Source organism: Oncorhynchus masou, chromosome 10 (genome assembly GCF_036934945.1).
Source record: "Oncorhynchus masou masou isolate Uvic2021 chromosome 10, UVic_Omas_1.1, whole genome shotgun sequence".
Classification (NCBI taxonomy): Eukaryota; Metazoa; Chordata; class Actinopteri; order Salmoniformes; family Salmonidae; genus Oncorhynchus; species Oncorhynchus masou.
Window position 1 is genome coordinate 48,364,969 of NC_088221.1, and position 14,568 is coordinate 48,379,536.

The following is a 14,568-nucleotide window of genomic DNA, read 5'->3' on the forward strand; positions in this document are numbered from 1 at the left end:
GTCCTGCGCCGAAATTGGTGCGCAAAAGTCACCTGCCAGTATTTTTCCATGGGGCACAGAGAGAGAAGCAAGCTTCCACGAACTGCATGTCAATGAAGAGATATGTGAAAAAACACCTTGAGGATTGATTCCAAACAACGTTTGCCATGTTTCGGTCGATATTATGTAGTTAATCCGGAAAAAGTTTCACGTTGTAGGTGACTGCATTTTCGGTTCGTTTCGGTAGCCAGGCGCAATGTAGAAAACGGAACGATTTCTCCTACACACAGACGCTTTCAGGAAACACTGCGCATTTGGTATGTGGCTGGGAGTCTCCTCATTGAAAACATCAGAATCTCTTCAAAGGTAAATGATTTTATTTATTTGGTTATCTGGCTTTTGTGAAAATGTTGCGTGCTACATGCTACACAAAATGCTATGCTAGCTTTGCATACTCTTACACAAATTAGTCAATTTCTATGGTTCAAAAGCATATTTTGAAAATCTGAGATGACAGTGTTGTTAAGAAAAGGCTAAGCTTGAGAGCAAACGCATTATTTTAGTTTTATTTGCGATTTTCAGAAATCGTTAACGTTGCGTTATGCTAATGAGCCTGAGGCTTAGTCACAATCCCGGATCCGGGATTGGGAGTTTCAAGAGGTTAACTGACTTGCCAAGTAAAATAAAGGTAAAAAAGCTAAAGTGTATTGTTAGCTAGCTAGCTAACGTTAGCTGGATGGCTCCCTAGCTAACGTTGTGTATGATGTTATTATTCGTATCCTGGAGCCATTCGCTTTGCTAGTTCGAGCCTAATGTTAGCTAGCTAACATTGAACCTGGTTGGTTAACTCCCAGCAGATTCATGCAGTGTAGTCAATACGTGATTTGGCACTATGTTCATTATTGTTTAACTAGATAACGTTAGCGTATGTCGCTGGCTCGTTAGCTAATGTTACGTGACGTGTGTGATCTCACACGTTGTTTGCCTAGCTAGGTTCATTGTTTACCTAACTAGGTAGCTACACGTCTTAAGCTAAAGTGTACAACACCAGTTGAATATGGCCGGTGTCAGTAAACATTGGCAAAAAAAGAGTAATGAAATTGTTGCCAGCAGAGCTGGTTTTCCTGTTATCCAGAGGTAAACAAATCATCGGCCAGAGCGTCGAGTGTGCCCTTCGAGAGCGAAACAAGATGGGTGGGGCTAAAGCTTAAGGGGGTTTGAACAATGCTGAATGGGTGTAGACAAAGAAGAGCTCTTCACTCGGTAACAAAACATTAAAAGGCCATTTTCTCAAAAGTGTGTTTACAAGTTGATCAACTTTCAAAGCAGAATTACTTTCCCATTGTTCATCAAACGCAGCGTATGGTATACCATTTTGTAGCTCTGAGTCTCTACTTTTATCCAATGTAAAAAAATAATAATAATTCAAAGACCGAATCCAGCTGGTGAGTCACATGTCTCTGATTTCTGTAGCTGCCGGCTAGATATACTTTATAGACTATAGTGTCTGGTTTCTATAGCTGTCCACCTAATCAAATCAAATCCAAATCAAATTAAATTGTATTGGCCACATACACATATTTAACAGATGTGATTGGTCCATACACATTTTTAACAGATGTTATTGGTCCATACACATATTTAACAGATGTTATTGGTCCATACACATATTTAACAGATATGATTGGTCCATACACATATTTAACAGATGTGATTGGTCCATACACATATTTAACAGATGTTATTGGTCCATACACATATTTAACAGATGTTATTGGTCCATACACATATTTAACAGATATGATTGGTCCATACACATATTTAACAGATTTGATTGGTCCATACACATATTTAACAGATGTTATTGGTCCATACACATATTTAACAGATATGATTGGTCCATACACATATTTAACAGATGTTATTGGTCCATACACATATTTAACAGATGTTATTGGTCCATACACATATTTAACCTCTTGATGCTATGGGGGCGCTATTTCATTTTTGGATGAAAAACGTTCCCGTTTTAAACAAGATATTTTGTCACAAAAAGATGCTCGACTATGCATATAATTGATAGCTTTCGAAAGAAAACACTCTGACGTGTCCAGAACTACCAAGATATTTTCTGTGCGTGCCCTAGAACGTGAGCTTCAGGCAAAACCAAGATGAGACGGCATCCAGGAAATGAGCAGGATTTTTGAGGCTCTGTTTTCCATTGTCTCCTTATATGGCTGTGAATGTGAGAGGAGTGAGTCAACCCTTTCTGTCGTTTCCCCAAGGTGTCTGCAGCATTGTGACGTATTTGTAGGCAGATCATTGGAAGATTGACCATAAGAGATCACATTTACCAGGTGTCCGCCCGGTGTCCTGCGCCGAAATTGGTGCGCAAAAGTCAGCTGCCAGTATTTTTCCATGGGATTCAGAGAGGAAAGCAAGCTTCCACGAACGATATATCAATGAAGAGATATGTGAAAAAACACCTTGAGGATTGATTCCAAACAACGTTTGCCATGTTTCGGTCGATATTATGTAGTTAATTCGGAAAAAGTTTGACGTTGTAGGTGACTGAATTTTCGGTTCGTTTCGGTAGCCAGACGCAATGTAGAAAACGGAACGATTTCTCCTACACACAGACGCTTTCAGGAAAAACTGCGCATTTGGTATGTAACTGAGAGTCTCCTCATTGAAAACATCAGAAGCTCTTCAAAGGTAAATGATTTTATTTATTTGGTTATCTGGTTTTTGTGAAAATGTTGCGTGCTAAATGCTACTCAAAATGCTATGCTAGCTTTGCATACTCTTACACAAATTAGTCAATTTCTATGGTTCAAAAGCATATTTTGAAAATCTGAGATGACAGTGTTGTTAAGAAAAGGCTAAGCTTGAGAGCAGACGCATTATTTTTATTTTATTTGCGATTTTCAGAAATCGTTAACGTTGCGTTATGCTAATGAGCCTGAGGCTTTAGTCACGATCCCGGATCCGGGATGGGGAGTTCCAAGAGGTTTTAACAGATGTTTTTGTTCCATACACATATTTAACAGATGTGATTGGCCACATACACATATTTAACAGATGTTATTGGTCCATACACATATTTAACAGATGTTATTGGTCACATACACATATTTAACAGATGTTTTGGTTATTAGATGTTATTGGTCAATTAAAATAACATCAAATTGATCAGAAATACAGTGTAGACATTGTTAATGTTGTAAATGACCATTGTAGCTGGAAACGGCAGATTTTTTATGGAATATCTACATAGGTGTACAGAGGCCCATTAACAGCAACAATCACTCCATGTTGTGTAAGCTAATCCAAGGTAATCATTTTAAAAGGCTAATTGGTGAACTCTGCCGAGAAGGCCTGCATCCCGGAGTCGCCTCTTCACTGTTGACATTGAGACTGGTGTTTTGCATGAGTAGCAATGGTTGAGAGTTTTTGAGGCACCAGTAGCGCAGGCGATGTTTTGATAAAACTTCTGTAGCATTTACTCAGATCTGCTTTGTTAAAGGCCCCAGCTACAATAAATACGTCCTCGGGATATATGGTTTCCAGTTTGCACAAAGCCCAGTGTGGTTCCTTGAGAGATGTCGTGGTATCGGCTTGAGGAGGAATATACACGGCTGTGACGTTGACCGAAGATAATTATTTCGGAATCTGTTGCGGTCAGCATTTCATGATGAGGTGTTCCAGGTCAGGTGAACTAAAGGACTTGAGTTCCTGTACATTACCACAACCACATCATGAGCAGTTAATCATAAAACATACATCTCCACTTATCTTTTTCCCGGAGAGTTCTTTCTTCCTCTCCGCGCGATGTACATAGAACCTAGCTGGATATATGGACGGGACAGTATATCTGGAATGAGCCATGATTCCGTGAAACAGAGTATGTTACTAACCTAACATATCTATCTAACTAACTAACCTAACTAACTAACCTAACTAACCTAACTAACCTAACTAACCAACTAACTAACCAACTAACTAACTAACCCAACCTAACTAACCCAACCTTACTAACCCAACCTAACTACCTAACTAACCCAACCTAACTACCTAACTAACCCAACTAACCAACCTAACTAACTCAACTAACTAACCAACCTAACTAACTCAACTAACTAACCAACCTAACTAACTCAACTAACTAACCAACTTAACTAACCCACCTAACTAACCCACCTATCTGTTCTGTGCTAGTTGTCTACTGACCCACCTATCTGTTCTGTGATAGTTGTCTACTGACCCACCTATCTGTTCTGTGCTAGTTGTCTACTGACCCACCTATCTGTTCTGTGATAGTTGTCTACTGACCCACCTATCTGCTCTGTGCTGTCTACTGACCCACTTATCTGTTCTGTGCTGCCTACTGACCCACCTATCTGCTATGTGCTGTCTACTGACCCACTTATCTGTTCTGTGCTGCCTGCTGACCCACCTATCTGTGCTGTGCTGTCTACTGACCCACCTATCTGTGCTGTGCTGTCTACTGACTCACCTATCTGTTCTGTGCTAGCTGTCTACTGACCCACCTATCTGTGCTGTCTACTGACCCACCTATCTGTTCTGTGCTGTCTACTGACCCACCTAACTGTTCTGTGCTAGCTGTCTACTGACTCACCTATCTGTTCTGTGCTGTGCTGTCTACTGACCCACCTATCTGTGCTGTGCTGTCTACTGACCCACCTATCTGTTCTGTGCTGCCTACTGACCCACCTATCTGTTCTGTGCTGTGCTGTCTACTGACCCACCTATCTGTGCTAGCTGTCTACTGACCCACTTATCTGTTCTCTGCTAGCTGTCTACTGACTCACCTATCTGTTCTGTGCTGTCTACTGACCCACCTATCTGTTCTGTGCTGTCTACTGACCCACCTATCTGTTCTGTGCTAGCTGCCACCTAAAGAGCAGCTGGAGCTCCAGGCCTCGCCAGACCCAGACAGAGGACCAGGGAGAGATTCAGAAAGGGGAGAGGAGACTTTCAGAGACCCAGGCGGAGACCTTTTCCTCTGGGCCATCCTGCAGAACCAGAAAGAGCTGGCTGAGATCGCCTGGGAGCAGGTAGAGTAGGTTAGGAACCAGTGCAGGGCAGTCTAAATATGGAACTGACTGTCTGGTGTAGTTATCCAGTTATCTAGTTATCCAGTTATCTAGTTATCCAGTTATCCAGTTGTCCCAAAGTATTCATTCAAGCAAAATGCTTGAACCAGACTAAATAAGAATATATGATTAGAGAAATAAATATTATTACTCTTAACATGTTTGTTCGTTGTGTGCAGTCCCGGGACTGTACGTCAGCAGCTCTGGCCGCGAGTAAAATCCTGAAGAAGCTGGCTGAGGAAGGAGCAGAAGAGGAGGATGAGGCGGAGGAGATGAGAGAACTGGCCAAACACTATGAGAGACACGCCATCGGTACAGTAGCCGACACAATAATATATACTGTCCTTATTAACCATCGGTACAGTAGCCGACACACTAAGACATACTGTCCATATTAACATTTGCCCCAGTCTGAGGTCCTGAGCGCTCTGGAGCAGGTTTTCATCATGGATATCTCTGTACTTTGCTACGTTCATCTTTCCCTTGATCCTGCTAGTCTCCCAGTCCCTGATGCTGAAAAAATCCCCACAGCATGATGCTGCCACCATCATGTTTCACCGTAGGGATCGTGCCTGGTTTCCTCCGGATGTGGCATTCAAGCCAAAGAATTCAATCTTGGTTTCATCAGATCAGAGAATCTTGTTTCTCATGGTCTGTCATGTGCCTTCTACTGAGGAGTGGCTTCCGTTTGGCCCCTCACCCATGAATGCCTGATTGTCGGAGTGCTGCAGAGATGGTTTTTCTTCTGGAATGTTCTCCCATCTCCACAGAGGAACTCTGGAGCTCTGTCAGAGTGACCAACAGGTTCTTGGTCACCCCCTGACCAAGGCCATTCTCCCCTGATTGCTCAGTTTGGCCGAGTGACCAGCTCTAGGAAGAGCCTTGGTGGTTTCAAACTTCTTCCATTTAAGAATGATGAAGGCAACTGTGTTCTTGGGGACCTTCAATGCTGCATAGTTTTTTTGGTACCCTTCCCCAGATCTGTGCCTTGACACAATCCTGTCTCTAAGCTCTACGGACAATTTCTTCGACCTCATGGCTTGGTCTGACATGCACTGTCAACTGTGGTACCTTACATAGATAGGTGTGTGCCTTTCTAAATAATTTCCAATCAATTGAATTTACCACTGGTGGACTCCAATCAAGTTGTAGAAACATCTCACGGATGATCAATGGAAAGAGGATGCACCTGAGCTCAATTTCGAGTCTCATAGCAAAGGGTATAAATACTTATGTAAATAATATTTAATGTTTTAAAAATTGGCTACATTTTGAAAAACCTGTTTTCGCTTTGTCATTATGGAGTATTGTGAGTACATTTTTAGGATTATTTTTGATTGAATCAATTTTAGATTAAGGCTGTAATGTAACAACATGTGGAAAAAGTCAAGGGGTCTGAATAGTTTCTGAATTAACTGTATGAGACCTTAACCAACAATGCAGTTTTTTTAAATAAGAAACATTTGCAAAATAAACTAAAGGAAAAATAGTTACACAATAAAATAACAATAACAAGTAGTCAGTGGAAAGAATAAATATGAATAAAATAAGGGGGCCAATGCAAGTAACCACTCCATAACTGTTCAGCAGTCTTATGACTTGGGGTAGAAGCTGTTATTAATTAAGGAGCCTTTTGGTCTTGGCGTTCCGGTATTGATTTCCATGCGATAGCATAATGAACAATCTATGACTTGGGTGGCTGGAGTCTTTGACAATTTTGACACCGCCTGGTATAGAGGTCCTGGATGGCAGGAAGCCCCAGTGATGTACACACTACCCTCCTGTAGCTACGGTCCAATGAGCAGTCTCCAATAACACCTGTACACACATAGTTACGCAGTGTGTGTACAGGTATATTTAATCTGTATATTTTGAACCTAGCATTTACTTTGTGCTTTGCGCCTATGGGTACACTCGCAATGGCCGCCGGTCCACCCATTATGCCATCATTAACGTGAATGGGGACGCCCATTCTATTGATTCTATTTCTATCACTGAGACATACTGTCTGTATGAACCGATGGTATAGTGCAGCACAGACACACAATACAGTACTGAGACATACTGTCTGTATGAACCGATGGTATAGTGCAGCACAGTGTAGTGAAAATGCATGTACACAGAGAGATTTGGACAATTATTCAAACAATCAATCTTTATTTAACATTGATTCATTATTGCAATAATTGTCACGCCCTGATCTGTTTCACCTGTCCTGTTGCTTGTCTCCACCCCCTCCAGGTGTCGCCCATCTTCCCCACTTATCCTCTGGGTATTTATGTGTTTTCTGTCTGTCTGTGCCAATTCGTCTTGCTTGTTCAAGTCAACCAGCGTTTTCTCAGCTCCTGTTTTTCCCCAGTTTTCTTGTCCTCCTGGTTTTGACCCTTGCCTGTCCTGACTCTGAGCCCGCCTGCCTGACCACTCTGCTCCTGACCCTGCCTGCCATCCTGTACCTTTGCCGCACTCTGGATTATCGACCCCTGCCTGTCTTGACCTGTCGTTTGCATGCCCTTGTTGTTGCAATAAACATTGTTACTTCAACACAGTCTGCACTTGGGTCTCACCTGAAACCTGATAGTATGAACTGGCCATGACTGACACAGCAGACTTGAACCAGCTCCGCATTGCCATCTCTTCCTAAGGAGCCATCAATAATAGACACGAGGAGTTGCTTCACTGTTAATGGAAGGGTTCAGGCCGAACGTCATGACCTTACATCGGACGCATTGCGGAACCGATTCCATGGGTTGCCTACCAGGCAGCCTCCCAGTAACCCGGCTGATAGCAACGCCGTCATCCCGGTTTCCCGGGACCCTCTTACTTCCCCCGGAGCACTACGATGGAGATTCCAAAACCTGCTGGGCCTTTCTCTCCCAGTGCCCACTTTGTTTCGAGCTGCAGCCTTCTTCATTCCCCTTGGACTGCTCGAAGATAGTGTACATTATTACGCTGATGTCCGGGAGGGCACTTGTCTGGTGGTGTGGGAGCAACAATCCGCCGTCTGCCTCTGTCTGGAGGTATTCGTGGCGGAGGTGAGTTAAGTTTGAGACTCCAGTGTCCGGGAGAGAGGCTGCCCGGAAGTTACTCCAGCTTCGGCAGGACTCCCTCAAGCAGACTATGCGGTGGAGTTCCGCACGCTAGCAGAGGAGGAACATGGAACCTGTTCGACCCAGAAGCGGTGTTTTGATTATCGGATCAGGTAAAGGATGAGCTGGCAGCCCGAGAACTACCGACAGATCTCAACTCACTCATCGCTTTAACCATCCAGATCGATGGTCGGCTACGGGAACGTAGGAGAAGAGATCAGATTGCGGTTCCAATCCCTCAATCAGGGATCCCACCTTGCATCTGATGAAGTCCTTGTCGTCTACGTCCCCAAGATGATTCGACCTTACCCGAGTCCCTCCAAGAGCCTCCGGAGACTCCCGATTTCCCTCTTCCCGAGCCGATGCAGCTCGACAGGGCTAGGCTGTCTTCAGCCGAACACATAAGCAGACTTGAGACCCAGAGTTGTCTGTATTGCGCTACTGTTGGTCATTATGTGTCTACCTGTCCCTTCAAGAGACCCAGCTCATTCGTTGGAGTGAGTACTCTGGTGGGTCTTAAAAAAATGTTCATCCCCCTTGCTCGCTGCCCTCTCTGTGCCAATCTGTGGTGGGACGACCAGTCAAAGTCTCTCCAGATACTCATCGACTCAGGGGCCGATGCGAGTCTCATGGACGTTACCCTGGCGTCCGAGCTGGGAATCCACACTCAACCCCTCTCCATTCCCATGGGTTTTTAGAGCACTGGACAGGTGCTCTATAGGCTTGGTCACCCACCAGACCACCCCCGTCAGGGAACCACAGCGAGACGATCCAATTCAAAATCAAATTCAAATGTATTTAGTTATATAGCCCTTCTTACATCAGTTGATATATCAAAGTGCTGTACAAAAACCCAGCCTAAAACCCAAAACAGCAAGCAATGCAGGTGTAGAAGCACGGCGGCTAGGAATAACTCCCTAGAAAGGCCAAAACCTAGGATGACACCTAGAGAGGAACCAGGCAATGAGGGGTGGCCAGTCCTCTTCTGGCTGTGCCGGGTGGAGATTATAACAGAACATGGTCAAGATGTTCAAATGTTCATAAATGACCTGCATGGTCAAATAATAGTAATCACAGTGAACAGGTCAGGGTTCCATAGCCGCAGGCAGAACATTTGAAACTGGAGCAGCAGCACGGCCAGGTGGACAAGGAGTCATCATGCCAGGTAGTCCTGAGGCATGGTCCTAGGGCTCAGGTCCTCCGAAAGAGAGAAAGAGAATTAGAGAGAGCATACTTAAATTCACACAGGATACCGAATAAGACAGAATAAATACTCCAGATATAACAGACTGACCCTAGCCCCCGACACAAACTACTGCAGCATAAATACAAGAGGCTGAGACAAGAAGGGTCAGGAGACACTGTGGCCCCATCCGATGATACCCCCGGACAGGGCCAAACAGGCTGGATATAACCCCATCCACTTTGCCAAAGCACAGCCCCCACACCACTAGAGGGATATCTTCAACCACCAACTTACCATCCTGAGACAAGGCCGAGTATAGCCCACAAAGATCTCCGCCACGGCACAACCAAGACAGAAAGACCACGTCAGTGACTCAACCCACTCAAGTGACGCACCCCTCCTTGACACGGCATAGAAGAGCACCAGTAAGCCAGTGACTCAGCCCCTGTAATAGGGTTAGAGGCAGAGAATCCCAGTGGAGAGAGGGGAACCGGCCAGGCAGAGACAGCAAGGGCGTTTCTTTGCTCCAGTACCTTTCCGTTCACCTTCAGACTCCTGGGCCAGACTACACTCAATCATAGGACCTCCTGAAGAGATGAATCTTCAATAAAGACTTAAAGGTTGAGACCGAGTCTGCTTCTCTCACATGGGTAGGCAGACAATTCCATAAAAATGGAGCTCTATTGGAGAAAGTCCTGCCTTGACCTGTCGTTTGCCTTCCTCTGTTGTTGCAATAAACATTGTTAATTCAAAACAGTCTGCACTTCAAAACAGTCTGCACTTGGGTCTTTCCTGAAGCCTGCTAATAATGAAGCTGGTCGACCGTCTGTAGTGTGTGTTGTGGTATTGGGATTGGAACATAGCTTAACCTCCCAGAGGAATCCTGGTTTTTATATAGCATTAAAAATGTTTGGTCATGGCTGGTTCCACCCCTCGCATGCAGATCAGGGGGCATCACAAGTCACTTTGGGTTCATCTCGTGGTTATCTGCACCTAGTGTTGTTTTAACCCCCAACCCGGCCAGGATGATTAGGAACAATGAGTTTTGTTCTACTCCTCCACGCTCTCTCTATCTCAGTTAGACCCACCACATCTTTTCTATGGAAGGCAGTCTTTAGGCTTTATCATCAAGTCAACTGTCAGTTCAAGCCCCAGAGGCCCAACTCAGTCCCATAGACACAGATGAGAGAGTACTCATCATACCTATTCTATGCATAAACAGTTTTAAACAATGTTGTAATTTTTCTACCACAATCCCCCATTTTGAGACTTCTCTCAACTTAAAAGAAAATTACAAGCTTTAATAAGACATTAAAATATTGTTAAGAAATTCTCAGCAATCTAAGTCAGAGTACATTTTTCATCAGTACGAAACAAATCATGTTGAAACTGAGCATACTCCCATTGGTTAGCATGGTGGACACAGCCATTTCCATCCCTATAGCTAGCACCATCTGTCAAAACTAATATTAGCATATCTTGTTGGATAAATCCAGGTCGTGACTCCAGGTTTAATAAGATTTATTCCGTTTAGTGCCTAATGAACATGACCCAGGACAAGCATCATGATCTCATTATTTATAAGGAAATGCCCATGGACTCTATGTTCCATTAGCATAAACTTGCTACAGTTCCTGAGTATTATCATTATCATCAAAAATTACAATTTGGATATAGGTCAGTTTCACTCTCAGGATCAGAGTTCGCCCTCTTCATTCACCAGGACATGCTGAGTAAAGTGTCAATGTCTTTGGTACACAAATTCTTTACCCATGTCACCATTAGCATAACAACAATCAAAACAATCAATCCATAATACATTAATTGTTCCACTCATGTAGTTATTAAGGTAATTCCTTAAGGTAAATTCTGAAGGGTTTTATGCAACTAGGCCCTGCACCGAAATATAAATTGTACCGGCCAAAAATGAGTACTGACATCTATTTCAGTCCAAGTCAAGCACTGGAAATTAATGAGCAGACTTTATTTTACAAATTATTCTCCCGTCTGTCAGTCCTGTTATCTTGTGGTGAGACTGAGTGACCAAGTCCTGTCTCTCTTAGGTGTGTTCCATGAGTGGTCTTGTCCTGTCTGTCAGGTGTGTTCAGTGTATGTCCTGTGTGCGTGTGTGTTGTCTCAGGTGTGTTCAATGAGTGCCACTGCTGTGATGAGGAGCGTGCCCAGAGGCTGCTAATCCGGATCTCTTCATCCTGGGGTCAAACCACTTGTCTGAGGCTGGCTCTGGAGGCTGATGACAAGAGCTTTGTTGCTCACTCTGGGGTTCAGGTAGGTCAAAGGTCATTCTGGGGTTCAGGTAACTCCAGTTATATTATCACTAGCCTTTTGAATTGTATTTAATAAATCACACTTCTCGCAAATATTTTCCTTACACTTCCTTTGGTCTTGTGAGATCTAGTGGAGTAGTAGTGGATTAAACGGTTTCTAAAGCAGGTGTTCCCTTATGCGTATTGTGTAGCACTGTTTCTGTGATTGGTCCTGAGTCGTCTGCTCTGCCTCCCCCAAAACCTCAGGTTCTCCTGATCCAGAACTGATCCAGAATCAGGCTCTCATGATCCAGAACTGGTCCCGAGTCATCTGTTCTGTCTCCCCCAGGCACTCCTGACCCAGATCTGGTCCTGAGTCTTCCGTTCTGTTTTCCCCAGGCTCTCCTGACCCAGATCTGGTGTGGGGAGCTGGCGGCGGACAATCCTCTGTGGAGGGTGCTGCTATGTATGCTGTTCTTCCCTCTCATTTACACTGGCTTCCTGGGATTCAGGTAACTAATCTCTGATCCCTAATCTTGCCCCTAAGCCCTAACCTCTATCACTGGCCCCTAACCGTGGCCCCTAACCCTGTCCCCTAACCCCGGCCCCTAACCCCCAACCCTGTCCCCTAACCCTTCTGTGAAGGGTGCTACTCTGTGCTGTTCTTCCTGCTCATCTACACTGGCTTCCTGGGATTCAGGTAACTAACCTCTGTCCACTAACCCCTCTGTGGAGGGTGCTACTCTGTGCTGTTCTTCCGGCTCATCTACACTGCCTTCCTGGTATTCAGGTAGGTACTGCTGGCCACAGCTCTGTAACAATGTAGTGGTTTACCAGAGATAGGAGGACAGAGTCTGGGTGAGGAGAGAGAATGTCGTAAAACCTCAGGCACATCACATGGCTGCAGCAACACCCAATGGTAGAAGACTGAACTGCCATCTTGCTCACTCAGGGAAGTGAATCTAACTGGATGTATAAATGACTAAACGCTGAACATGTTCTGGGTCTGGATGAGTAAAATCCTCTCTAATCCCCCAGGCGTGATGACTCCATCCAGAGAGAGGCAGAGAGGAGTGCTGAGCTGCTCACCATGGAGTCATTAACAGGAAGTCAGGCCTGCACCAGGAGGAAGTATCCTGTACAGTGAGTCTGATTATACACTGAGAGTCTGTCCCAGATGGCCCCCTCTTCCCTATAAGAGTAGACTGGGGGTCTTTCCAAGATGGCCCCCTATTCCCTATTAAAGTAGTGCACTAGAAGGACAAAGGGTGACATTTCTGTTTCATATTGAGTTACATTCTGCAGCTATAAACACTTACCTGACACCTCACCCCTGACCTCTCCCTCCTGACCTCTCACCTTTGCCGTCTGCCCCCTCAGTGACCTCCCTGTCAGGAACCCTCTGGGTCTGAAGCCGTTGACTGTCTCCACCCGGCTGGTCAGCCTCTTCACCTCTCCTCAGGTAAACCCTTACCCAACCTCTCACCACTAACCTCTGTTGATCTCTCTCCAGGTAAAGTTCAACTGTTGCTGTTAACCCTTACCTGACACCTGACCTCTGTTGACTTCTCCCCATACAGGTGAAGTTCTACTGTTGTTGTTAAACCTTACCTGGCCCCTGAACCTCTGTTGACCTCTCCCCATACAGGTGAAGTTCTACTGGAACATCTTGTCCTACTTCAGCTTCCTGCTGCTGTTTTCTGTGGTGCTGATGATCGACTTCCAAACCACGCCCTCCTGGAGGGAGGGGCTTCTCTATGTCTGGCTCATCTCATTGGTCTGTGAGGAGGTCCGACAGGTGAGACACATTGTCCTGTGCATGCACACACACACACACACACACACACACACACACACACACACACACACACACACACACACACACACACACACACACACACACACACACACACACACACACATCCTAGTCAAAATAAATTGGCCAAACGAGTATGACGTTAGAAGATGGATGTGTCTACAGTATTAACTATATGTTGTTTGTGCCCTCAGCTGTTCCATGACCCAGATGGGTTTGGGTTCCGTAAGAAGGCTGATATGTACATTAATGACATGTGGAACATTCTAGACTTTCTGTCCATACTGCTCTTCATCATCGGCCTGGTCTTCAGGTGAGCTGCCTCCTCTTCCTCGTGTTCTTCTTCCTCTAACGCTCGCTACCGTTAAAGATGAACTCCACTGTAGGGAATGGTAGTTAACGTTTAAGATGGACACCACTGTAGGGAACGCTGGCTAGCGTTAAATATGGACTCCATTGTAGGGAACGCTAGTTAGACTCCACTGTAGGGAATGGTAGCTAGCATTAAATATGGACTCCGCTGTAGGGAACGCTAGCTAACATTAAAGATGGACTCCGCTGTAGGGAACGCTAGCTAGCGTTAAAGATGGACTCCACTGTAGAAAACACTAGCTTGCGTTAAATATGGAGTCCGCTGTAGGGAACGCTAGCTAGTGTTAAAGATGGACTCCACTGTAGGAAACGCTAGCTAGCGTTAAAGATGGACTCCGCTGTAGGAAATGCTAGCTAGCATTAAATATGGACTCCATTGTAGGAAACACTAGCTAGCATTAAAGATCGACTCCGCTGTGGGGAAACAGCTTCATGTGCAGCAGCAATGTAATACAGCAAATGGCCGTGGCAGTTTCACCATTAATGATTCCAGCGTTAATGTCTATCAAGAGCTGATCTCATACTACTAATCTACTGTATATTTCACTTGCAGACTGACCACCAGGTTGTTCTATGCAGGGAAGGTCATCCTGTGTATCGACTTCATCATCTTCTGTCTTCGTCTCATGGCCATATTCATCATCAGTAAAACTCTGGGCCCCAAGATCATCATCGTCAGGAGAATGGTGAGAGGATGGATTGATACACATTAACTTCATGTTATTGTGTTTTCTCTTCTTACAGACAG

At 44.8% G+C, this 14,568-nt stretch overlaps 1 protein-coding gene and 1 pseudogene across 1 annotated transcript in view; both read left to right on the top strand.

Moving 5' to 3' along the window:
* Window positions 1–14,568, top strand: part of LOC135547713 (protein FAM124A-like) — a 622,546-nt pseudogene that overhangs the window by 343,648 nt on the left and 264,330 nt on the right.
* Window positions 1–14,568, top strand: part of trpm2 (transient receptor potential cation channel, subfamily M, member 2) — an 83,545-nt gene that overhangs the window by 39,388 nt on the left and 29,589 nt on the right. Inside the window, exons 11-19 of the mRNA XM_064976946.1 lie at window positions 4,890–5,057; window positions 5,276–5,408; window positions 11,509–11,654; window positions 12,032–12,144; window positions 12,671–12,775; window positions 13,013–13,094; window positions 13,281–13,430; window positions 13,643–13,761; window positions 14,374–14,506. Of these exons, the coding sequence (XP_064833018.1) occupies window positions 4,890–5,057; window positions 5,276–5,408; window positions 11,509–11,654; window positions 12,032–12,144; window positions 12,671–12,775; window positions 13,013–13,094; window positions 13,281–13,430; window positions 13,643–13,761; window positions 14,374–14,506 (1,149 nt within the window). The remainder of the gene's footprint in view (window positions 1–4,889; window positions 5,058–5,275; window positions 5,409–11,508; window positions 11,655–12,031; window positions 12,145–12,670; window positions 12,776–13,012; window positions 13,095–13,280; window positions 13,431–13,642; window positions 13,762–14,373; window positions 14,507–14,568) is intronic.